Source organism: Plectropomus leopardus, chromosome 24, assembly GCF_026936395.1.
Source record: "Plectropomus leopardus strain MGB_pleo_1.0 chromosome 24, ASM2693639v1, whole genome shotgun sequence".
In the NCBI taxonomy this organism is placed as follows: Eukaryota; Metazoa; Chordata; class Actinopteri; order Perciformes; family Serranidae; genus Plectropomus; species Plectropomus leopardus.
The window spans coordinates 18,438,451-18,462,687 of NC_142199.1; the positions used below are offsets into that span (position 1 = coordinate 18,438,451).

At 41.4% G+C, this 24,237-nt stretch overlaps 2 protein-coding genes and 2 non-coding genes across 4 annotated transcripts; 1 reads left to right on the plus strand and 3 right to left on the minus strand.

Annotated features, from left to right (window-relative positions):
* Positions 1-864: 864 nt before the first annotated feature.
* Positions 865-11,602, minus strand: LOC148185554 (uncharacterized). Its single transcript, XM_088074123.1, has 7 exons — positions 11,249-11,602; positions 10,982-11,172; positions 10,615-10,884; positions 7,119-7,239; positions 6,259-6,372; positions 5,131-5,248; positions 865-974 (listed from the first exon to the last, which is right to left on the minus strand). Exons 1-7 carry the CDS (start codon positions 11,597-11,599, stop codon positions 865-867), a joined length of 1,275 nt encoding a protein of 424 aa, XP_087930249.1. The 5' UTR covers positions 11,600-11,602.
* trnad-guc (transfer RNA aspartic acid (anticodon GUC)) lies at positions 4,156-4,227 on the minus strand. Its single transcript has one exon. It is a non-coding gene; the product is annotated as a tRNA-Asp (tRNA).
* On the minus strand, positions 7,515-7,587 carry trnav-aac (transfer RNA valine (anticodon AAC)). The gene has a single exon. It is a non-coding gene; the product is annotated as a tRNA-Val (tRNA).
* A 6,934-nt stretch (positions 11,603-18,536) lies between the features above and the next one.
* LOC148185557 (uncharacterized) lies at positions 18,537-20,682 on the plus strand. Its single transcript, XM_088074502.1, has one exon. It carries the CDS (start codon positions 18,676-18,678, stop codon positions 20,005-20,007), a length of 1,332 nt encoding a protein of 443 aa, XP_087930628.1. The 5' UTR covers positions 18,537-18,675; the 3' UTR covers positions 20,008-20,682.
* Positions 20,683-24,237: the final 3,555 nt, after the last annotated feature.

Genomic DNA, 24,237 nt, shown 5'->3' on the forward strand with positions numbered 1-24,237 from the left:
AGAAATTGAGAACTCCAACTGACAGCTCTTCCACAGTCACATGTGACGGTACATACAGTATATAGCCCAAATTAACATTATGAAAGTTAGCGGTCATTTCGTATTGCCTAGCAAAAACAACCAGAGCCTATTCTTATCAATATTATACAGTTTACACACAAATACATCAAAATTTTAGTACTTAAAAAACAGCTCACTTACATTCGTCGAGTTTGACTTTTCGTTTGATACCACAGTCATGAAAAAAACAATGTCAATGGAAAATCCCCACTGAAATCATTGCTGCTTCAGTCGTCTGTCACTCAAAGGACAAAGATAAACTCACCTCCTTAAAAAAGTGGGGGAAATAGCGCCACCACAATTCCACTTGTGGCCAAAAATATATTGCATCTGTAATGATGATCTATATCCGGCTCCCGCTCGAAAGGTCTGTGGTTCGAAACCAGGCGGAGACCTATGACATGTTTTGGAATGACTCCTTCAAACTGTACAACTTGACCATAGGTCGCTTTCAGCACTTATTAACCAAGCATGGACGACTAATATCTGATTGTGGCTTGACGCAGCACAGAATTTTATATTGAGTTTACGTGGTGTAGTGGTTATCATGTTTGCCTAAGTGAGGTGAGAACTCCGATTGACAGCTCTTCCACAGTGACATGTGACAGTGCATACACTATAAAGCCCGAATTAACATTATAAGCGTTACCTAAAGGTCATTTCGTATTGCCAGGAAACAAAGTGTCAGACGCCTAAACAACACTGCTGAATTGAGGCGAGAGCATAAGAGCATGAGCACTGTAATAGTTGTTTCCTGATGACGAAGCAAAGGACAACTGCATTGGCCGGAAATCGAACCCAGGCCTACCGCGTAGCAGGGGATAATTCTACCACTGAAACACCAGTGCCCATGAACTCCAATACCACTTTGGCGATGGCACGTGCATACATCTGGTGGTTTGATGCGCTGCCTACTGCGCCAAACAGGCACAACATGCAGCTAAATTTAAGATAGCAGCAAGCCTTTTCTGCCCCTAGAAAAGTAGTGGGAAAAGAGTCACAAGTCTCACTTGTGGTGTGGTGTATGACGTGTCACCAATGCCAGCATCTTCTAATGCTCCTCTCCGGGGTATTAACTGCAAGAGGACAAAGAAGTTGTGCAACCACTGAGTCCTAACAACAGTAAAGACACAGTGCATTGGCTGGGAATCAGACCCAGGTCTCCCACGTGGCAGGCGAGAATTCTACCACTGAACCACCAATGCTCACATGGCAGTGACAGCCACAGCCACCACTGCTTTTTTGACGCAATCTTGTCTTCATATTCTTCCTAGGCCGAATCAGGCGGCACACAACCGATCCATTTTGTGCACATCAAGACTGTAACGGTGCGCCAAATGTCTTTCTTTCATGGGGACCTGCACAGAGCCTGAGGGAGAGAAAGCCTGGGTAAACAAAGCTAGTTGATCGCCACCGTCGTGGTGCCAAGTTATTATGATCATATGACTACTGTAACTCACATTCATATGGTCAAATAGTTATGAAAATTAATAATAATATGGCAACTAAACTAACAGAAATATAAAGCAGGACTATTTAAAATCCAAAGCCAAACTAAGGAACTTATATAATGAATAAAATAAGTCGAATAAAACAAACGATATAAGCGCCGATTGGCCAGTTCTCGGCAGGATTCTTGGTACCAGACTGCAAGGTGATTGGCCGTCACTACAAAAAGGGAGCTGGACTTACGGGTGGCAGGAGCGCCAAATAGGTAAGCAGAAGCACTCTCTGTTGGCGAAAAGCCAGAACTTACAGCACCAGGTATTTCCAGGTCGTCTCCAATCTCCCATCGTCTCCCAATTTCCAATTTGTGAGCTCTGTGGCCAAAGTTTTTTAATATATGTTTTGAACTGTAAACAAATACTACAAAATAGCATTAGAAGTCTAAATCCAACCAACGCGTGTTATGGACTGGAACCTGACAAGGCTTTTTTTAAACGATTACGATGACTACTAGCCAAACTACGCAGTCAAAGTCCACTCTGGTCTAAGGTCCCAAAGCTCTGGGACATATTGCCTATGAATATCCGAGAAGCCACTTCGCCAAATATTTTCGAAAGCAAACTAAAAACGTATTTCCTCTGATGATGAGACTTTTTTTCAGGTTTCCAAGGGTTAAATAAAACTTTATTTGAGCATAATTTTAATATTTTGCTTATAGAGCTGCTTTACAGCAAACTTAGATGTTAGTTATATGTTAATTTACAAACATGCATTCATTTATTCGCCTGAATGCATGACTTACATTTTCAATTTTATTTATTTATTTTATTTTTAACATTTTTGAATTCACTACTGTATATCAGAATTCATTGATTGATTGAGTTTTTCAGTGGTCATTTTGTAGCCCCCTCACCACATTGTTTGCTCTCTGCTCTGTGTCCATTAGGTAAACAGCAGCACCCTCTGCTGGTGAAAATTGAAAACTAAACACTTACAGCACCAGGTATTCCCAGGCGGTCTCCCATTCAAGTATTCAAGTATCATGGAATGACCAAGGAGAGATTATTAACAAACGACCAATCAGAGGCTGGCATGTGTACGATTTGATAAAAAGCGTCACAGCGATGCTCACTGTTTGTGATGGTCCTGTTTGTGAGGTCAGGATACAATTAGTGAACTGAGTTTTGTCACATCTTAAATCTGCAGGTGAGAGGAGGACCCAGGTCAAAGGTCAGAAAAACCAGACGCTGATAATGACTGCTTAGATTATTGATTTGTCTGTGACAAAGGGACTGTTTTATTCAGTTTTCTTTTTTAATCTAATGTTGTATATATCAGGTCTGGTGAACAAATGTATATTTCTTTACTTAAGTCAAATATTGTAACAGTGACAGAATGAATGTATTTGGGGTTTTTTTTGTTGTTTTTTTTTTTACTCCAGATAAATAATAGAAATAGAAATATGTAATGTAGTCCAATAAAATGTAAATAAATGTCTTTGAATCAATGTCATGTTCTTGAAACATGTCTTTATTGGGAATTATTACTGTTACAGAACATTTATCACACTGTACACATGTAAAATTAGCAGAACACACAGTAGTAGGTTTTTATTTGGTTAACAAATGGACAAATCAGAGCATCATTACAAATCAGACTGGTCTCGTACATGTTTATCAGTTGTGTATAAGTTATCACTTTTTGTACATAATACAGAAAAAACACACAATGCTGACCACACGTCATAGCATCGTCACTTTGAACCTGTCCTATTGAATAAGATCCATCCGAACAGTCAGCAGAGTTGCCAAAACTGTCAAAGAAATATCTTCTTTTTTTTTTCCACCCAGTGCTCACCAGGCATCGCAGAGGGATGGGTGTCAGCAATGAACATGCAGGAAAGGTACTGACATGGTGTTTTGGGAGCTGGTCACATGCTAGTGCTACTACAACAATGCTAGTTAACACTATAGTATTCATATGGCACTTAGTAGTCCAGAAGTACTTGTCTTGTGTTTGAGATTTCGGTAACTTTATCAAAAACAGAATCGAGTATCAGATTAACGGTGGATTAATGCTGCATTATACACCTGGTTGGCATGGCAGGCAGTGCATCACTGTCGCAATTGGCAGGTGTTGAACAAACTAGAACTACTTTGTAAGTTAGAGAGCGCAGGACTTTGTTTGCCCTAGCTGGCTCCACAAAGACTGCAACTCAACATGGGTACCACGACAGTGGCGATCAACTAGCTTTGTTTCCCCAGGCTTTCTCTCCCTCAGGCTCTGCGCAGGTCCCCATGAAAGAAGACGTTTGGCATGCTGTTGCACTCTTGATGTGCACAAAATGGATCGGTTGTGAAGAAAAGATTGCATCAAAAAACCAGTGGTGGTGGCTGTGGGTAACACAACCGTGTGAGCATTGGTGGTTCACTGGTAGAATTCTCACCTGCCATGCATTTACATTTGATTCCCATCCAATGCAGTTGTCAGTTGCTTCACTGACACTGTGAGCTCAGACATGTTTGTCAGTGGGCCATGACTGTAGTGCTCTTGCTATTGATGGCACTTTTCCAGCCATTCAGTAACATTGTTTCACCATTTGACACAGACAAGGTGAGGTGATGCAGTGGGTTCAAATAGGAAACTACCCGCCCCGTCGGGGAATTGAACCCCGGTCTCCCGCGTGACAGGCGGGGATACTCACCACTATACTAACGAGGAGATGATGTTGGGAATAGCCCTCCACGGAGTGGAGGCAGGTTCGATCCCCGGTCAGTGCAACACCTTTTGGCAAGACTGAAACTGCAGTGTCAGGTTTGTTATGTAGCAAATAATTGCTTTCAAAATATCAGTAGGAGAAAACAGCCCAAATTTCCTTGCAGTTCCCATGTCTAGGCTGCTCATTTTGACAGGTAAGACACACTTTGGGCCCTGACACACCGAGCCCACGGTCGTCCGACGCTCAATGTCGGACCATTGGTGAGCATTTGACGACCTAGGTTTGGCTATGTGTCTTGCACCGTTGGCGCCAGTCAGCCATTGATGGACCTTGTCCTTGTACAGGGAAAATGAATAAAATCATGGTCAGGCTGAGTCTTGCACACACATATAACTCTTACCTGGGAGGGAATAAATCTCGCAGAGTGGTGCGCAGAGAAGTACCTCCTGCTCAACATCAGCTGAACCACTGAGGCGACTGTTGATTGTAGAAAGAAGGAGTCAAATACACGACCCTGTCTACATCAGTTGAGCTGAGGTGCAGCAGGTGAACAGCTGTTGGTTTCTTGCGATCACAATCACTGAGAGCATATGTTGGTCATCACACATCACCATCCAGGCTAAAAGAAAAGGACAGAATAGGCTCTACATCCTACAGAAACTTGGCAAGGCTACATTCTGGAGCAAGATCCTGGTTAACTTCTACAGAGGAGCAATAGAGATTATTCTGTCTTAAACCCCATCACGAGTTGACATCGTTTGTGCGCTGCCCACGACAGGAAGGATCTGCAGCGGGTGATTGAAACTGCCCAGAACATCACTTATTCCCATTGACAGAGCTTCAGTGACGTGGTTGACGTGAGATGGCTGCACGGGGCCCAAAGGATGCTGAGAGACAACACCCACCCCAGCCACCTTGCTGTTCACCCTGCTGCCATCTGGCAAAAGACTCAGAAGTATCCGCTGTCGTACCGCCAGACTTGGGAGGAGCTTCATTCCCGAGGATGCGGAACTCCTCTTTAATCTTCAAAAGACGTAGACGGATTAGGGACAACTTTCAGCACTGTCACATGAGCATTGGTGACAACCATTCATTTCTGTCTTTGTTCATGTATGAACAAGCATGGGTTTCACTCTTTCCTGTTTTCCTGTGTTTTGTGGCTCGTTGGCGCTCCCTGCCATCCATAAGTCGAGCTCATTCTTGGTAGTGATGGCCAAATCACCTTGCTGTCTGCTACCAAGAATCCTGAAAGAAATGGCCAATTGGCGCTCGTATCGCTACCAAGAACTGAATGTGAGAGCCCTCCTCCTCCAGCGGTGCAGAACACCAGTAAATGGAGACAGGGGAGACCGACCACCATACTTTTAACCATCATTTGGAAAGTAGGTCAAACTTTTACAGCCTGGCTGTTGTCATTACCAAATAGCAATAGTTTTTACGTATGTATATTTGTTTTTTTAATGAATGAATCAGTGAATCAATGAATGAATCAGCGATGTTGTTGACAACTTGTTTGCTAATGTTATCCCTCCCGTTAACTTACTTCACTACCCAGAATGTTTATTTGTTTGTCCTGCTTTTTAATTTATTATTTTTTTTATTTAGCTCTTGTACGGAGACAGACATTTTTCTAAGTGTATTTTAAAAAAAATAAAACAGGTTGCAACGTTTCTGTTTTGATTACTGCTTTGTCTTTTTTCCATTTATTGTGACTTAATCAAATTATTAAAACCACATAAAAATCTACAACTTTTATTATCTCACAAGACAGAATTATCTGAACTATTTTTTTTTTTAAATAAATGACAGTAATCCTAATATTTATCAGAATTGTTTTATTCATTATATAAGTTCGTTAGTTTGGCTCTGGATTTTAAATAGTTCTACTTTATATTTCTGTTATTTTAGTTGCCAAATTATTATTAATTTTCATAACTGTATATTTTTTGTGACCATATGAATGTGAGTTACAGTAGTCATATGATCATAATAACTTGACTCCATGATGGTGGTGATCAACTAGCTTTGTTTACCCAGGCTTTCTCTCCCTCAGGCTCTGTGCAGATCCCCATGAAAGAAGACGTTTGGCGCACCGTTACAGTCTTGATGTGCACAAAATGGATCGGTTGTGTGCCGCCTGATTCGGCCTAGGAAGAATATGAAGACAAGATTGCGTCAAAAAAGCAGTGGTGGCTGTGGCTGTCACTGCCATGTGAGCATTGGTGGTTCAGTGGTAGAATTCTCGCCTGCCACGTGGGAGACCTGGGTCTGATTCCCAGCCAATGCACTGTGTCTTTACTGTTGTTAGGACTCAGTGGTTGCACAACTTCTTTGTCCTCTTGCAGTTAATACCCCGGAGAGGAGCATTAGAAGATGCTGGCATTGGTGACACGTCATACACCACACCACAAGCAACACTTGTGACTCTTTTCCCCCTGTTTTTCTTGGGTAAAAAAAGGCTTGCTGCTATCTTAAATTTAGCTGCATTTTGTACCTGTTTGGCACAGAAGGCGGAGAGTCAAAGTTCCAGGTGTATGCACGTGCCATCACCAAAGTGGTATTGGAGTCAGTGAGCATTGGTGGTTCAGTGGGAGAATTCTCACCTGCTATGCGGGAGGCCTGGGTTTGATTTCCAGCCAATTGTCCTTTATAGTATTTAGCAGAGACGGGCTACACAGGAGCACATGTGTACTCTGGCAAAGTTTTGTGTAGTCGTAGCAATGCATGTCATTGTCTGACTTTTTTTCGAAAAAGAAATATGCCTCGGACTTTGTAATTATTTTGGTAAAGTCACAAAGCTTCTCCATCACAGAGTATGTCAGCAACACAGATCTAACTTTTCCTTCCCTTCCAGTGAACCGACATTGGGAATGAGCCTGTGCCTTTCAAATACCTTACCTTGTGGTGGATGAGACTCCCTGTCCCTGCAGAGGACGTCCATGTGCTTCTTTTGTCCTTCAGAGAAGCTGAAGACGTCATCTCCTGTTACTGTGTCACTGCGACATCTTCTCAGTCTGTCAGAAAACACAATATATGGACTTAGAGTTGGTTAACAGCAGTTTCTAACCTTAAATCCTTTCAATATCAAAGCTGTGGGACCACCTGACCAGATTTATACCAGCAGCACATTTCCATGTTCTGCAATATGCTGCAAACAGCACACCACCACACTTGTCCTCCCCCTGAGGGCCACGTTTACAGACCTCTTGATCATCGCCAGCGGCAGCAGCTAGTCATTCAGTGTCAGGAAACGTGTGATGTTTGAGACATGATAATGAAAATCTCTTATTGTTTCCGCCCGGTTTCGAACCGGGGACCTTTCGCGTGTTAGGCGAACGTGATAACCACTACACTACAGAAACTTGATATCAAGCCTTGTGCCGTGTCAAGCCACACTCATATATTAGTCTTCCATGCTTGGTTGTGCTGAAAGTGACCTACGTTGTACAGTTTAAACAACGAGTTGTTCCAAAACGTGTCATATGTTTCCGCCCGGTTTCAAAACCGGGGACCTTTCGTGCAGGAGCCGGATCCTATTTATTGTCTATGGTAGCAATTATCACCATCCATCCATCCATTTTCTTCCGCTTATCCAGGGTCGGGTTGCGGGGGCAGCAGCCTAAGCAGGGAAACCCAGACTTCCCTCTCCCCGGCCACTTCGTCCAGCTCTTCCCGGGGGACCCCGAGGCGTTCCCAGGCCAGCTGTGAGACGTAGTCTCTCCAGCATGTCCTGGGTCTTCCCCGGGGCCTCCTACCGGTGGGACGTGCCCTGAACACCTCACCAGGGAGGCGTCCTGGAGGCATCCTAATTAGATGCCCAAGCCATCTCATCTGGCTCTTCTCAACGCTGTGCAGTCACACAGGCAAAATTAAAACAGATATACAAATATTCACCTCCCGTTTACTGGGGGGCAAATACAATATTCACTTTCAACGGTAAAGCCAAATCCCATCTTCACTTCGTTTGGTTTTTAACTTTCAGGAACTTTGATCGGCAAAGTTGTCGCGTCAACCAGAGGAAAGAAGTATTCATGAAGGATACACTGATTTGCTGTGGTTAACCAGCTTATTATATATGTTATTAGCTACGAAAAATAGAAACTGCCCCACAGGAGAGATGTTGCCTGACTGTAATGAGTCTGGAGACAGACATGGAATACAAGAAAATGTAAAATGCACCAATAAAATCAGATTACAATCTATTTATTACCAAGCTAGCTCACAGTAGCTAGGTGTCTGTGTCCACCACATCAGGCACTGCTCACATTCATCGCCTACCTTGGCAGTGTGCTTACTCACCTCATGTGTGACCATTCCCTAAAACTGGTGTATAGGGAGGTAAGAATATTACTCCAGAATTATTGTAAGCTGATTTTCTTTTTATTGCAAGTCAGTGCCTTTCTCTTCTCCTTGCTAGCATCTCCTCCCTAGCTATTGGATCTGCATTTATTTTTGCCCTGTGCCTTGCAACCCCGCCTTTATTAAAGAACATCTTCAAGGAAACAAATGACAAAAAAGCATTAATATTATTCATATTTATTATAGTTTAGACAAATGTTAGCAATGAATGTGTGTCATGTCTGTCGAATTATTTTATTATATTTGCTCTATAGCGAAATTTGTCATTCAGTGCAAATTTGACTGACAACAATGACAGGGGACCTTTCAATGACACAGATGACAATGTGTTGTAACAGAAAAGTTGTATTATACTGAATGACGAAACTTTTACTTCAGTAGATTTACAGGCAGTCCTCTGGCCACCTATATCAAACAATGATTTTGACCACTTAAGATAACAATAGGTATTCACAAGATAAAGATGTTATTTTTTCTTAAACTAAACAAGACCAATATCAGTTTTGGAACTGAACATTTCTTCACATCTCATAAAATATAACTGAAAAATCCTCTTTGATTAACAATAGAACATTTGTTGCGTGGCTTTGTGAGAAGTGTGTAATATCTTGTGATATTTAGGTAAACTAGAACCTCTGAGACTGTGGCGGAATTTTTTCTCCGTGAAATCACGCTCACATCATACATTCCGAGTTCCGGAACTTTCAACTGCTTCTGTGCAGAGGCAGTTGGAAATTCTCACACTTTTTGTGATATAGGTCTATGTCATAGATTATAAATAATATCGATGTTTTACATTTAGCTGAAAGGGGGCATATCTCCACCTGAAAGGGGGCATTTCTCCACCTGTATGTTGAGACAAGGACAGCCATCCAATTAAATGGCGAGCTACACTGTCGCACCACTGAAATGTAATGTTTGTCAGTAAATTTGAGTAAAATATAGACATTTCGTATACAGTGAGCATGTACCACATGAAACACAGATGTGGAAGTGAATTCTTTGTGATATGGATCGCCTCCACCTCAGGAAAATCAGTCAACCGGTGGGAAAAATCACTTTTAGTGTGGGGATCATATCTAATGCGTCTAAAATGTTCTGAGGATAGCTGCTGTGTGCAGGTCCTTGTATTCACTTTCCTCCATTTCCAATGATTCCAAACCGCTGTTCTTCACTTCCTGACAACCATCTGACTTTCACGTGTCATCAGCATCAAATGACTGAAAAAGACCGATAGCTGCTCATCTTTTGCTCGCTCACGACACATTTCCTACTAAGTCCGGCTTGGATATGCTGTGACTTATTCTGCAATGATAAAGCCACTCTACACAATCATTCTAGAGTTATGAATAGCAATATGTTTCTGTTTGGTAAGTGTGTGGCGAAGGTCATTCCAAGTAACGCACTTTATGGATAATATAAAAACATAAGGTCGAAAGCATTAACATGCCAGTTAGGTGTCATAGTACTGCGCCACCTACTGGCAACAAGAAGTAAGCCTCGTAAGACAGTTTAAGATGATATTTACATGTTGTGATCCATAATTCATATCCAGGAACATGAGTAGAATGTGTTCTCCAGCGCGACACGGTGGACACAAGGTAAGAAAGAAAAGAGAAAGTAGTCAGGTGACATGGTGTTCGAATGACAAGAGGTGAAAATCCAAGAAGCTCCACACTGAAGTCTTCTCTGCCTCACTTTTTATTTTTTGACATATGTATTATATTGATATATGCTCCTTTCTCTCCCTCACAGATGCAGATCCGCTTGATTTTGGCCTGCATTTCCACCGCAGACAGAGAACGCTGCCCGGAGACAAAGGCCGCAAGCGCAGAACCAAGAGGCCTTTACCAAGAAAAAAAGGACACACAAAACCATCTACAGTGAGGAGACAATATGATAAAAACACACCTATTTATAATGTTTTTATATATTTATATATCATATATTCATATTTATATATATATTTCTAAACAGAAGTCATCCAGGTACATCAAGCTCAGACAACTTTATAGTAAAATAATACATACTGTCGTGCACTCCTGGCTCTCTGGCTTGCGGCGGAGACAGAGGCTGAGCTGCTGCTGCTGCTGCTGCTGCTGCTGCTGGCGGTGGCGGTGGCCGCAGCCTTGCTGGTCGTGGCAGTGGCGGTGGCTGCAGCTTTGCTGGTGGTGGCGGTGGTGGTGGCGGTGGCTGCAGCAGCCCTCGCTCTCTGTCTGTCTCTCTGCCGGACATAGCGGACGGCGTTCTCCATCTGCGAGCCAGGAGCTGGCACCATCCTCCGGAGGTAGTTGACAAATCTATACAAATCAGACAATTGGTCACATGATTATTGTCATCAATAGTCAGTTGAGCAAATAAATGAAAAAATAGAATTCAAACGTTGCAATAATGTACCGGATCTTTTTGGAGTCCTCAGACTTATACAGGGCCTGCAGGGTCTCGAACTTAAAGTCCCCAAAGCCAACAAGTGCCTGTCCCTCCTGTCCGGGCTGGAGGGACCTCACCCGCGCCTCCTCGAACGCACGGTGGAACCTGACCGCCTCCACAAAGTCAGGATACGCCAAGGAGGCGCGGGTGAAGGCGTCCTGTAGGTTCACAGAGGGAGGTTAAAACTGGACACTCCTCTAATTGTATGATGCGTATCAGATCAAAGGACGTCACCTTGTTGGCCGTCAGTGGGGACTGAGACCCTGTCCTCTCTCGCTCCTTCTGGTGGGAGGCGACCAGGTTCACAGCGTAGACCACGTCATTCTCCAGGAGCCAGTGGAAGGTCTTGCCCTGGTATCTCCCGAACTGGACCTTCCACCGGCTCAGGACGAGGGTGGCGTTGGCGGTGTTGCCACCCTCGGAGGTGACGTGGGCCTGTGCCTCTGCATCCACCTCCTCCGGCTTCTTTGCCCGGTATGGGGCCTGGCCCCCGGCAACCCGCAGCGGGCCTACAGCCTGGGCCTCTGAAGAGGCCCTTAACAGGAGGGTCCCGTTAGGGGCCCTCCTAAAAGTAGGATGTTCCATCTAAACAGAGAAAATGAACGTTAGCAGAATACTGGCAGGAAATACTTTATGATCATCATAAAGAAGACAAGATGACGATAAATGACGCGTAGCCTCGGACTTACAGTTAAAGTTCTCCTTAAATCTTCAAAATCTGTAATAACAGTGAGGAAACAGCACATCTCTGGACTCAGGTCTCTTTTATGTACAAAAGAATACAAAAGAAACCTCTTCATTACATTATCACAGATGTTCTAACGTTATTATCTGTATGAAATAAACATCTGGATGTGTCTGATTAAGCAGCTGTGTAACACTCCTCCGGACTGCTGAAATACACACGTGAATGAATGAGTGAGTGAATGAATGAATGAATGAATGAATGATGAAACATGATGCAATATTAAACCGGCGCTGACGGCACGGCAAGTTGTGTCAGACTGCGGGTCACCGTTAGCTCGTGTCTCATTAAGAGACTGTGCTCAGCTCTGCTAATTGTCGGTTTACGCGCTGCGGCGATAAATAATGTACACGATTGATTCCGTCGCGGTGATAAAACTCCGGTCAAAACGCGAGTCCCCGCCAACGTTAATGCCTCCGAAATCACGAACGGGGGCTGCGAAGGACCGGGAAAAAAACACCGCCCTTGACACGGCGCGATTGGCAACGTTTTGCTGCTCACAATTCGTAAAAATATGACAAATGCTGTACTCACGAACTTGACTCCGTGGGGTCCGATCTTGAACTGAGCGCCGGTGCAGGGAGAATCCAAGATGGCGATCGCGAGGTGGCTTGTTGAGTCAAATCGAGCCTTCTGATTGGATGCCCAAAAGTTGGGATCGTGTGATTGGCCGATGCTGTTGGAACATGAGTGACCCAACAAGCCCTTGTTGGCACAGAGAAGATGGCATTTCCAGGGGCGCAAGGATGACACGCAAATTCGTGAAGCGTTCCTTATTTTTAACCCTAAATAAGTTTTTTAAAAATTGGAACGTGCATGCTAAAATTGAAATATAATTCAAATTGGACCAAAATTTACTTAAATTGGAAAATAATTACTAAAATTGGAACAACAAATAAGTTCAAATTGGAACATCATTACTTAATTTCGAACATCATTGCTAAATTTGGAACAGCATTACTTAATTTGGAACAAAATATTTTTAAATTGTAATGTCATTACTAAAATTGGAACAACAAATATACTAAATGTGGACATCATTACTAAATTTGGAACATCATTACTTAATTTCGAACATCATTACTAAATTTGGAACATCATTACTTAATTTCGAACATCATTACTAAATTTGGAACATCATTACTTAATTTCGAACACCATTACTAAATTTGGAACAGCATTACTTAATTTGGAACAAAATATTTTTAAATCGTAACATCATTACTAAAATTGGAACAACAAATATACTAAATTTGGAACGTCATTATTAAATTTGGAACATCATTACTTAATTTCGAACATCATTACTAAATTTGGAACAAAAATATTTTTAAATCGTAACATCATTACTAAAACTGGAACAACAAATATACTAACTTTGGAACATCATTACTAAATTTGGAACATCATTACTTAATTTCGAACATCATTACTAAATTTGGAACATCATTACTAAATTTGGAACAAAAGCACTGAAACTGAAGTAAAAATGTACTTTAGTTGTGTAATTGGTTCCACTGCTGAAACAAATAAAGTCAGGCTCCTCAGATGATGGAGATGAGCAGTGGATAATGGAGGTAGCTGCTGCTGAGCAGGAGGTAGCTGCTGCTGCTGCTGAATGGGAGGTTGCTGCTGCTGCTGCTGAATGGGAGTTAACTGCTACTGCTGTGTAACGGGAGGTAGCTGCTACTGCTGCTGAGTGGGAGATGGCTGCTACTGCTGCAAAATGGGAGGTAGCTGTCATACTGTCGTAGCAGGCGGATCTTCTCTGTTTGGTTCCAGGTTTAGTATCTGTATCTGGAAATTCAGAAGGCTCTGAGTGAGAGGAACCCTCTGAGAGGAACTGTGTCCTTAAAATCTGTCCTAAAATGTCAAAGTTAGGACTCAAACACAACCTTATCTGTGTTCCAGTTTTATTTCGTGTCCCCCTCTCCAAACAGAAAAGCAACATGTGCACTAAAACTGGAACAACACCGAGAAGATTGTGTTGTGTGAATTTATGAATGGATACATGTTTGTGTGTGTGTTTGTGCTGTCAAATATAATACTTATATGTAAAAAATGTATATTTTTCCAGAATTATTATGATTTTTAAGATCATTTTTTTTCAGGTCAGTTGCTTTTTTGGTAATACTTTCCTGTTGGTGTGTGTGTGTGTGTGTGTGTTTTTGTTTTTGTGATATAATTATTATAGTTATTGTAATGTGGGAGGTAGCTGCTGCTGCTGAAATGGAAGTAGCTGCTGCTGCTGCTGAAAGGGAGGTAGCTGCTACTGCTGCTGAGTGGGAGGTAGCTGCTGCTGAGCAGAAGGTAGCTGCTGCCACTGCTGAGCAGAAGGTAGCTGCTGCTGCTGCTGAATGGGAGGTAGCTGCTGCTGCTGCTGCTGAGCGGGAGGTAGCTGCTACTGCTGCTGAGCGGGAGGTAGCTGCTACCGCTGCTGAGGTGTATCAGAGGTTGACCAGCAGCTTCTGACTCTTCCCACAGTGAATGAATAATGTTCTATTTTGAACTTAATCTTATGCTTCGCAATGTTCATAAAGTCTTTGTAATGTGGTTTCAGTCTCAGACTGTTCGATGATCATGTGTCAAAAACAGCTCCAACAAGTTGTCGTTTTTATGCCAATTTTTTTATTTTTGTTTTTTAAATTTGTGACACAGTTTCAAATATACATACTTATTTTTCTAATACTTAGAATTGTACTGCAGATATAGTAAATTTTACAGGATAATTACATGTATTTTATATTGTGTCTTTGACACAAATTTAAAGAAATTTTCTCCATTTGTTTGTGAAATATTGCGTTTAGGAGAACAGGACGAATGAACAACCTGAAAGTCTGATGTCAAAGGCATAAAAACAAGCCATGCAGTTTCCTTCTTCAACTGAACTGAATCCTCCAAAACCTGCATCAACAGCAGTTCACTGCGTTCAGATGCCTTTCACAGGTATTTCAACCATAAAAACTTGAGCAGTTTGTTTTCTTTCAAAAACATGGCAATTAGCATTTGTACCACAATGTACCACAAAAGAGAAAAAGAGGGAGAGACAATTATTAGAATTTAAAAACAAAAATTAATTTAAAATTAGATCTAGGGGAAAAGGTTTACTTTTGTTGTTGCAAATTTGCAAAAAAAAAGAGTCTTTCTCTGAGTTTATAAAGTTGGACATTTGTGAAAAAAATCACTAATTTCTGAGAAAAATTTGAATTTCTTGGATTAAAATGGAAAATTTGTAAAAAAAAAAAAAAGGTTATACTCTGAGTTTGTAAGGTCGCAAATTTCTTTCACAAATTTTGAGAAAAAAAGTCAGCTTTTCTCTGAGTTGATCCCCAAAAAACAGAAAAAAATCAATTTTTCTGACTTTTTTTCCTCACTAATTTGCGACTTTATAAACTCAGAAAAATTGACTTTTTGCTCAAAAAGTTGTGACATTCATCTCAGGAGCTGCTCGACAGAACAATGATCAATGATCAGTGATCCTCAGGGGTTAAATTTTGGTTTGTTACAGTCACTCAATCACTGATAGAGAATTATCACAAGCAGAAATAAGTACCAGCACAAATGTATGTAAATATAAATATTAAAGTAAAAGTAATAGTAAGTACAAAAATGTAAATAATTCATTAATGTATAGTAAGTTGAGTATGTACATTTGTAAAATTAAAGATGTAAAGAAATACAGTAATAGACAATAAGCACTAATATGCTATTATTTAAATTATTTACAACTTTAGAATTTAGAATGAATGAATTCGTGTTTGTGTATGTGTGCTGAAAATATAATAATTATATGTGAAAAAAATTACACTTTTTTAAAACTAATTTTTACTTTACTAAGTTTTACAGAATTATTATAATTTTTAAGAGATTTTTTCTTTTGGTGTGTGTGTGTTTTGTCTTTTTTTTGTGATATAAATACTATAATTTTATGTTAATTATAAATATTTTTTTTTGATTTTCAAGCAGTAAGTTCCTTTTTTTTAAACTTTAACATTTGTGTGTGTGTGTCTTGTTTTTTGTGCTATAATTATCATAACCGTATTTTTAAAATCAAGTCTACAGATTGATATTTTCAAGCATTTTTTCAGGTTGAGTTTTCTTTTTCCCTTGTGTGTGTGCGTGCATTTGTGAATCCATATAACAGGGAACCTCCATGTTGTTACACATTCACCAACAGGGGACGTTTTTTAAGGTCCCCACTTGGTCATGCAGTAAATCATCCTAAAATGATGTGTTAAGGCCTCTGGTTAAATTTTTCAATATTTGCCAAGAGGGGACCTAAATGTGTGTGTGAATATCCATATTCAGCTCTGTCCCTGCTGGTTGGAGCAGGTATTTGAACGACCTCTTCACACACATCACTTTTAACACTCCTCTCCTGGGTGAACGGCTTGCAGTCCCCAGCAGCCTTTCAGACTGTAGATGGGCCGTTAAACAGGCTTCAGTAATGTTAATGTGGATTACATGGAGGTCATAGAATGTATCAAATATGATACAAATGGCTTCATAGGGTTAATGATGAATGATAATAAAACCTCTCCTGAAACATGATTTTTTTAAATCATTTTTTGTTTTAAAATACAAAGGTTAGCTTTAGGTGATATCTTAACTTTTAAGCTCCATACAGTTTTAAAATAAGGGGTTATCCAGAAGGCAGGAGAGAAATTAGTATTTTAGAGTCTAAAACAAAAAAAGAAGACTATGAACCAAGCAGAATAAAATCCTAAATAAAATGGTCAGCAGTAAGACTGTTTCTTTTTAGGTTTAATTATATAAAATGATGTAACATCAGACTTTTAAACCTTTAAAGACCTTTAAAGTTGTTCAGTCCCTGACCATACTTACCTCACAAGCACTCATTAGTTTTTCTATATATACAGTCGTCCTCAAAATTACTCATACCCTTGCTAATTCTTGTGATTTTTTCATCTAGTGATGAAATGAATGCATGTTTTCAAATTTGTGTATCAGTTATATGTGACCAACAATTGAAAGAATGACAACAATACAAAATTCAAAAAAATATTTATTTCTGGGGTATTTTATTAATGGAGTCCCAAAAAATGCCATGTTCAAAATTATTCATACCCCTGACAATATTTGATTTTTTGATTTTCAAAAATCAACTTTAAATAACAATTGAACATTCGTTACGAGGCTTCGTGAGAAGTGTGCAATATCTCGTGATATTTCGGTAAACTAGAACCTCTGAGACTGTGGCCGAATGTTTCCTCTGTGACATCACACTCACATCAAAGACAGATGACATCACCATACATTCCGAGTTCCGGAACTTTCAGCTGCTTGTGATTGTTTCTGCTCAGTTGGTTGTGAATAGAATGACATGAAAAGTGTATAATACATGGATCTACTGACCCATAGAGTGTGCGTAGAAGTGATGAACGACAGCCGAACACGGCTGAGCGCGACCGACTGTACCCGAGCACTAACGCTGACTCACTGGCTCGCTCCAGGTTCGCTCACAGAAATGGCACACGAGTGCACGAAGTGAGCAGCGCTCGTTCACGAGTATTCCTCTCGTAGTGTGCTCGTAGTGGGTTAGATTATTAGCAACAGCAGCTAATCAGCGATATAACGACAGCGGTGCTGGTCAGTTTTTATATTTAATTGATAATCAGCCATTAAGCACTAGCTTTACGTCTGATGTATTACTAATGTCTGTGCAGCGGAGGTAAGTAAACATTGATATTAAAGCTTTATATTGCAAAGTTGAACTGCAGTTGGGCTATTATTATGTAATATTACGCTTTATGGGTTGGGTGAATGTTAATTATTGTAAACCCACACAAATGCTTTAGCATTTGTGTACATTGAATTGTGATATATGTCATGGATGTATTAAATATAAACAGACTCTTTAACCGACCAGCTGGCTGTATTTTCTTGTCATAGGTCTTTGACATGATTGATTACAAGATAACACGATCGCCGTGATTCCTCATGGCCGTTATAGATACCAGACAGTTAGTGCCTAGGATGTAATTAAAATATCCGGTTGTGTGCTGTACATTTGAAATGTTTTGGAGTGGAATTATTTAGTTCAAGACTGTGTAGTGATGATAAATTAATATAAATGTCAGTGAAATAATTCTTTTGTATGCTTGGAAAATGACTTACATTAGAAAGTTCTACCTGTTAAAAAAGTATATTTTTTTATTTGGGTTGCATGAAATGGAAATATTTAAGTATCTAAAAATGGTTCATAGGTATAGTACACATTAAGAATTTGTGATAATAACTTCCAAAACAAGTATAGTATTTAAAAGGGAAATAAACAGGCTTTCCAACAGTAAAAGATTTATTGCCAAGGAACATTACTACAACAAAGAAATAATCAACCAAACACAAATTTCCTTACTTTTTGTGTTTGTGTGTGGGAGAGAGAGACAAAAAGAACAGAACAATAACAGAGGCTACAACAAGACGCCAGGTCCAAGATGCTGGATCAAAGATGGTCACAGAGCAAAGAAGGCCTTAGCTGACCATGTGGTTGGTCAAAGGAACAAAGAAAAGCAGGAGCTTTATGTTCCCTCTCTGTGCTTCTGCTGAGAGTCAATTTATAAGTGTTGGATCTAATATGTAAATAAGGTGCTTTGGATAGTAAAAGGGGAATTAAGATGCATGCGAAACCCTGTCTGTGTGAGGCAAAAACAAACTAAATTTAAACCAGCCCGGTTCTGTAAAATCATTTCAGTTCATCAGTAATGTGTGTTTGAAGACACGACAGCCTCACTGACAAAGATGACTTGATAAAGAGCCGGATGTGTCAAAGTTTCCGCTGATGAAGAGATAAAGAAGTCACGTTGTTGGGACCGCAGAGAGACGCTGGTGATGAGGGTTGAGTTTGTGAGGTGTCAGTGTTTGACGGACTCTCAGACGGAGACCTCGGAGCAGAATGGCTGCAGTCACAGAGCTCTGGTTCCTGCTGTTTGCTCTCATCAACAACATTCATGCACAAGAACTCATCAGCATCAAGGAGGAACGGGACTCTTACACCTTCGAGCTTCCCGAGGAGGCCGACTCCTGCCTGATCTCCAGGTCTGTTGGTGAGGAGAAGCTCGTCCTGTGGAACACCTCTGACCTCTGGTCCCACAACTCCACAGCACCTGAAGACCTGAAACAACGACTCTCAGTCATCAGCACAAACAATATCTCTTCTTACAAGATCCACAACCTGACCCACTCAGACTCCGGCCCGTACCGAGAGGAGTGTTGGACCGACGGCAGAGTCACACATGACAAGAACAGATCTGTCATCGTCTGCAGGAGAGTGCGTCGAGGAAGAGGTTTTGAAATGACACCTGAAGGAACAGGGGTTCTGTCATGTAACAGAGTGGCTGACAATCTGAACGTCCTGTGGCTCAAACGTGACTTTGGATATGAACAGGAAATATGGAGCAGAGTTTTTGGGGACAATGAGACATCAATGATGGACGATGTTGGAGGAAGATACCAACTGAATAAAGACACATCAGCTCTTCATGTGTTTAATTTCACAACAACAGCCAAGACAGAGTTCACCTGTCTGCTGATGGAGCAGCAGCAGTGTGTCAGCAGTGACTCTGTAGAGTTAGAGGTGTTCACAGAGATGATCTATCGCTCAGTGGGAGAGACGGCCGTGTTACCGTGCGCTCTCACTGATTTCAGTGATGACCAGCTCCCACGCTGGGCTGTAAATAGCATTGAACAACCAAACCAGACTGTAGACCAAAACTACTCTCTGGTGGTTTCATCACTGACGTTAAACCACTCAGGTGTGTACGTCTGTAAAACTCCTGTCAGTGAGAAACAGTATCATCTCCTGGTGTGTCCTAACTTTGGTCCTCCTGATGTAGAGCTCTTCTCAGAGGGAGAAAACGTCAATCTCGGATGTAAAGATCGGGAAAGGGGTCGGTGGGTTGAATTGTTCATCAAGTCGAACCGAACAGAAGGCAGAGTTGTTAATATAATGTCTTTAAGGGAGATAAGTAGAATAAGAAACGGTGAAGGTGGTTCTTTGGTTATCTCTAATGTCTCACTGAGAGACACAGGAGAGTATTGGTGTGCAGTTGTGGGTGAACCTTTTCAGTGTCTGTCAACAAGCAAAACAGTGTTACAGTACAGAGATCCGTTTGGGGTTCACTCCACCTTCTACAAAGTGAGATGGTCAGCGCTCAGCCTTCTGCTGCTGACGCTCTGTGTCATCGTGGTCGCTGTGAACCGGAGGACCAGGACCAGCTATCACTGAAATGACCTAAAAACACCTAAAATCTTCAAAAACTGGCAAATTAGTGGTTATGTAAAAATGATGTTTAACGATGCTGAAATAGAAAGAGTGCATGAAAATCAAATATCAGGACAAAACCAGACAAACATACAGAGCATGTGTGTCTGTCACAGGTGGAACAGTTGTTACAAATTAAAACTGTTAAGTTCACGATGAAAATTAAAATAAAAATGTTTAAAAAATGTGGTTTTTAAATATACAGCTGGGATATGGTTTACTTTGAATGAAATGTTTCAGAATTTTGATTCTATTCTTTTTCTTTTATGAATTCTGTTTTTGTTTTTACATTTTTTTTGTGTTAATAGTTATGTTTAGTAGAAAATGAGTTCTTCATGTGAATACATTCAGTAAAAAGGGAAGCTACAATCAGCTGTAATCGTTTCTCAGCTCAGAAGTCGACCTTTGACCTGACAGCGTGCAGATATATCTGTATATATTGTACATTTTGTGTGCGTATTTTCTTTGTGCTGTTGTGGGTCCGTGTGACGGACTTTTATCTTGTTTTATTGAACTGATGTTTGATTTGAAATCAGATGATGATGTGATTTTTTTTTATTTCATTTGAACTCTTGAACTCTTACTCTAAATCTATATCAACCAGTAATCAATCGTCTCTATAATAAAGCTGAAATAGAAACAATCAAAATCGGTCTCCACTTTTTACTGTTTGGATTGTGGTTTCTGGTTTTAATGATAATAAGCAACATATCTGTTGTAAATTGAATGAATGGATCTTTACTTTAAACATGTAAAACAAAGCAAAGGGGAGATTTTAACCCTCTGAACACTGAGCTGTTTCTCCAAGTTTTGGTTCGTATATCCTCACCTTTTTCTTTTCAGCACAGCCTGGGCTATCGGGATATTTAGGCTGCAGTGACATAACTTGAATGTACAAATAGTTAAGAGACCATAAAGACAAAACAAAAAACAAAACGGAAATCGAATTTTACAAGTCTTTAGTGATAAATTGCACAAATTTTCACAAATATTATATACAAGCAAACACAGACAAACTAAACTTTCTACACACAATTCAGAAAACTATTTACAAAAATGAATTATTTAGACAGCCCTGTGAAGAAAGTCAAATTATGACACAGAGGGAACTATTTACAGGGAGTGAAGGGAAAAAAACAACAAAGCAAAAGCAACAATTAACAATGAACTATTTACTTTTTTTTTTTTTTTAAAAAAAAAGAAGCTTTTTCGGGGTGTTCCAGTCAACCCCGCATCTTAGCGTTAGCTGATCAGAGGAATTCACAGCTGGCTCTGATGTGGGGCTTTTTGTTGCATAAACCCTTGTGACTGGGAGAGCCTTGTCTTTGTTGACCTTGTCCAAGGGGCCGTGTAACTAGTTAACATGCCGCAGTCTTATTTGTTATGAGAAATAACCAGACAAATCGCTTCAAATCGAGAAAGAGCTATCATTCTGTGGATCTTTTCCGGGTTCCGGGTGAGGTTTCCCGTGTTGAGTCAAATTTAGCCGCAGGCTCCACTCCTGGTGGTCCCCTTCCGTCAATTCCTTTAAGTTTCAGCTTTGCAACCATACTCCCCCCGGAACCCAAAGACTTTGGTTTCCCGGACGCTGTTCCGATGGGTCATGGGAATAACGCTGCCAGATCGCTAGTTGGCATCGTTTATGTTCGGAACTACGAGGGTGTCCGATCATCTTCAAACCTCCAACTTTTTTGATAAATGAAAACATTCTTAGCAAATGCTTTCGCTATCAAAAAATTTCACCTCTAGCCAACAATACGAATACCCCTGGCCGTCCCTCTTAATCACAGCCCCAATTCAGAGAGAAAACCCACAAAATAGATCCGGAGTCCTATTCTATTCCTAGCTGCGGTATTCAGGCGACCAGGCCTGATTTGAACACTCTAAAAGTAAATGCTTGGACCCGAGGGGACACTCAGCTAAGAGCATCAAGGGGGCGCAAAGTGGTAGGGGCAAGTTTTTTTTTTCCGTCAGACTCTTTGGTCTGGCCTCTCCACAGAAGACATTCAAAGACACTCCAATAGAGCAGAGCATACTCCTGTTTGTGAAGTCAGGAGTATGCTCTGTTCTGTTGGAACATCTTTGAAAGTCTGGATCACTGAGGCACACAAGCCCCAGCACCACGACAAGGCAGAGTCCATGCCGGGGATGTTCTACGGATGTAGATATAAACACGCACGATGTGTCTCAGTCACGTCTCACTGCTGAAAGTTTCCCTTGATGATGAGATAAAGACATGAGGATGTGGTGAGCGCAGAGAGAGCTGATAAGCTGAGTGGTGTCAGTGTTTGCTCGACTCCAGCAGAGAGGACATGCAGAGTGGACAGGACGACATTCACACTGTCCTTTTCTGTCCCCACAGTTACTGCGGGGAATATCTTTCAGACATAGTGCAGCTCCACACATCCATCTCATGCCGTGACATCTGAGGGAAAAATGCAACTCTGAGCTGGACACAAACACACTGTCCAGCTGCATTGTGAGTAGTAGTGGACAAGGTACTCTATTCGTTGAGTGAGAGTATAGATACTCCTGGCCAAATGTTAATCCAAGTGAAAGTTATTGAGTTATTACTTGAGTTAAAGTACAAGTAAAGTCAAGTCAAGTCAATTTTATTTGTAGAGCCCATTATCACAAAACAAGGTTTGCCTCAGAGGGCTTTACAGTGTACGACATCCCTCTGCCCTTAGACCCTCACATCACCCAAGGAAAAACTCCTGAAAAAAGAACCCCTGTAACGGGGAAAAAAAGGGAAGAAACCTCAGGAAGAGCAGCATAGGATGATGAGTGCATGAGTCACATGCATATATTGATACGGAGGTGTCCAAAGGTATGATCGCAGCATCGGAGCAACCGGGACTAAGAGCACGATCAGGGCGAGCGGGGGGTACAGAATCAGTGCAGCCACAGCACGAGCACAACCAAAGGCAGGATCACAGCATCAGCACAGATTTCACAATGATCAGGCACAGCCAAGGTTGTGGCCAGGATCCGGGAAAGCTAGGAAACAAGGGAGCAGGAATGCTCCGTAGAGGCAACGGGATTGGCGTAGTGCAGTTCAACAGAACCAAGGTGGTGAACAGTAAAAAGGATAAGCACTCAATGAGGATCCTAGAGTCATTGATCAGAAATTACGACTTAAATATGAATTCCAGAGAGAGGAAGCAGAGCCAGAGTGGCAGGTCTGAACGGACTCAAAACCACCGCCGCCGGATCGGGCAGAAAGCTCTGCCACCTCTCCCTCCTCCCCGTCACACGGACGGGGATTTCAACTGAGCACAAGAAACGTGTGCTCCAGGAATATACACACTAACGAAACTAGGGTCACTAAACTGCTGTTATGGCTTAAGATGTCATCAAGTCATAACCTGTTGGTTGGGCTGTAGTCTGTGATGTCATTATGTCATCAGCTGTTGTATGTGCTGAAGTCTATGATGTCATCAAGTCATTACGTAATGTACAGGCTGCAGTCTGTGATGTCATCAATTCATCCATTGTTATTCGGACTGCAGTGTACAGTGTCATCAAGTGTTGTTTGGGCTACAGTCTATGATGTTATCAAGTCACCAGCTGATGTTTGGGGTTCAGTCTATGATGTTATCAAGTCATCAGCTGATGTTTGGGGTGCAGTCTATGATTTCATCAAGTCATCAGCTGTTGTTTGGGCTGCAGTCTGTGATGTCATCACGTCATCAGCTGTCGATTGCGCTGCAGTCTGTGATGTCATGAGTCATCAGCTGATGACTGGGCTTCAGTCTATGATGTCATCAAGTTGCAGCTGTTTTTTGTGCTGCAGTCTATAGCTGTGTCCCAGTTCAGGGTCTGCATTCTTCGGAGGCTGCATTCGAAGGCCGATTATGTCCTAGTGCTGCGCGAAGGCTGTCCCATTTGGTCACAATTCGAAGGCCCCTCCTTGAGCAGCCCACAAATGCGGCCTTATTTTCCCTCTTTTTGGAGGACACATCGCTACTATCCTTCGCGGCCTTCCATTTCCCAAGATTCCTTGCACACCGGTTATTCTCAAAACTCTTTTGTCATCATGGCAGCACAGAGCGGAGATCGGACCGCAGATTTCACATTCAAATGTAAGTGAAAATTAAACGCCAGATATGTTAAACTTTGAGGGACCTTAAACTAAACAAGACCAATATCAGCTTAGGAACTGAACATTTCTTCACATCTCATAAAATATAA

Bases quoted from the DNA above. Each gene is read 5' to 3' on its own strand.
- LOC148185554 (XM_088074123.1), bottom strand. From the start codon at position 11,599: ATGGAACATCCTACTTTTAGGAGGGCCCCTAACGGGACCCTCCTGTTA. The intron at 5,249-6,258 runs GTAAACAAAGCT...CGTCTTTTGAAG, and splicing joins CTGAGGGAGAGAAAGCCTGG to ATTAAAGAGGAGTTCCGCAT. The intron at 975-5,130 runs GTGGGTGTTGTC...TGTTTGGCGCAG, and splicing joins TGAACAGCAAGGTGGCTGGG to TAGGCAGCGCATCAAACCAC.
- LOC148185557 (XM_088074502.1), top strand. From the start codon at position 18,676: ATGGCTGCAGTCACAGAGCTCTGGTTCCTGCTGTTTGCTCTCATCAAC.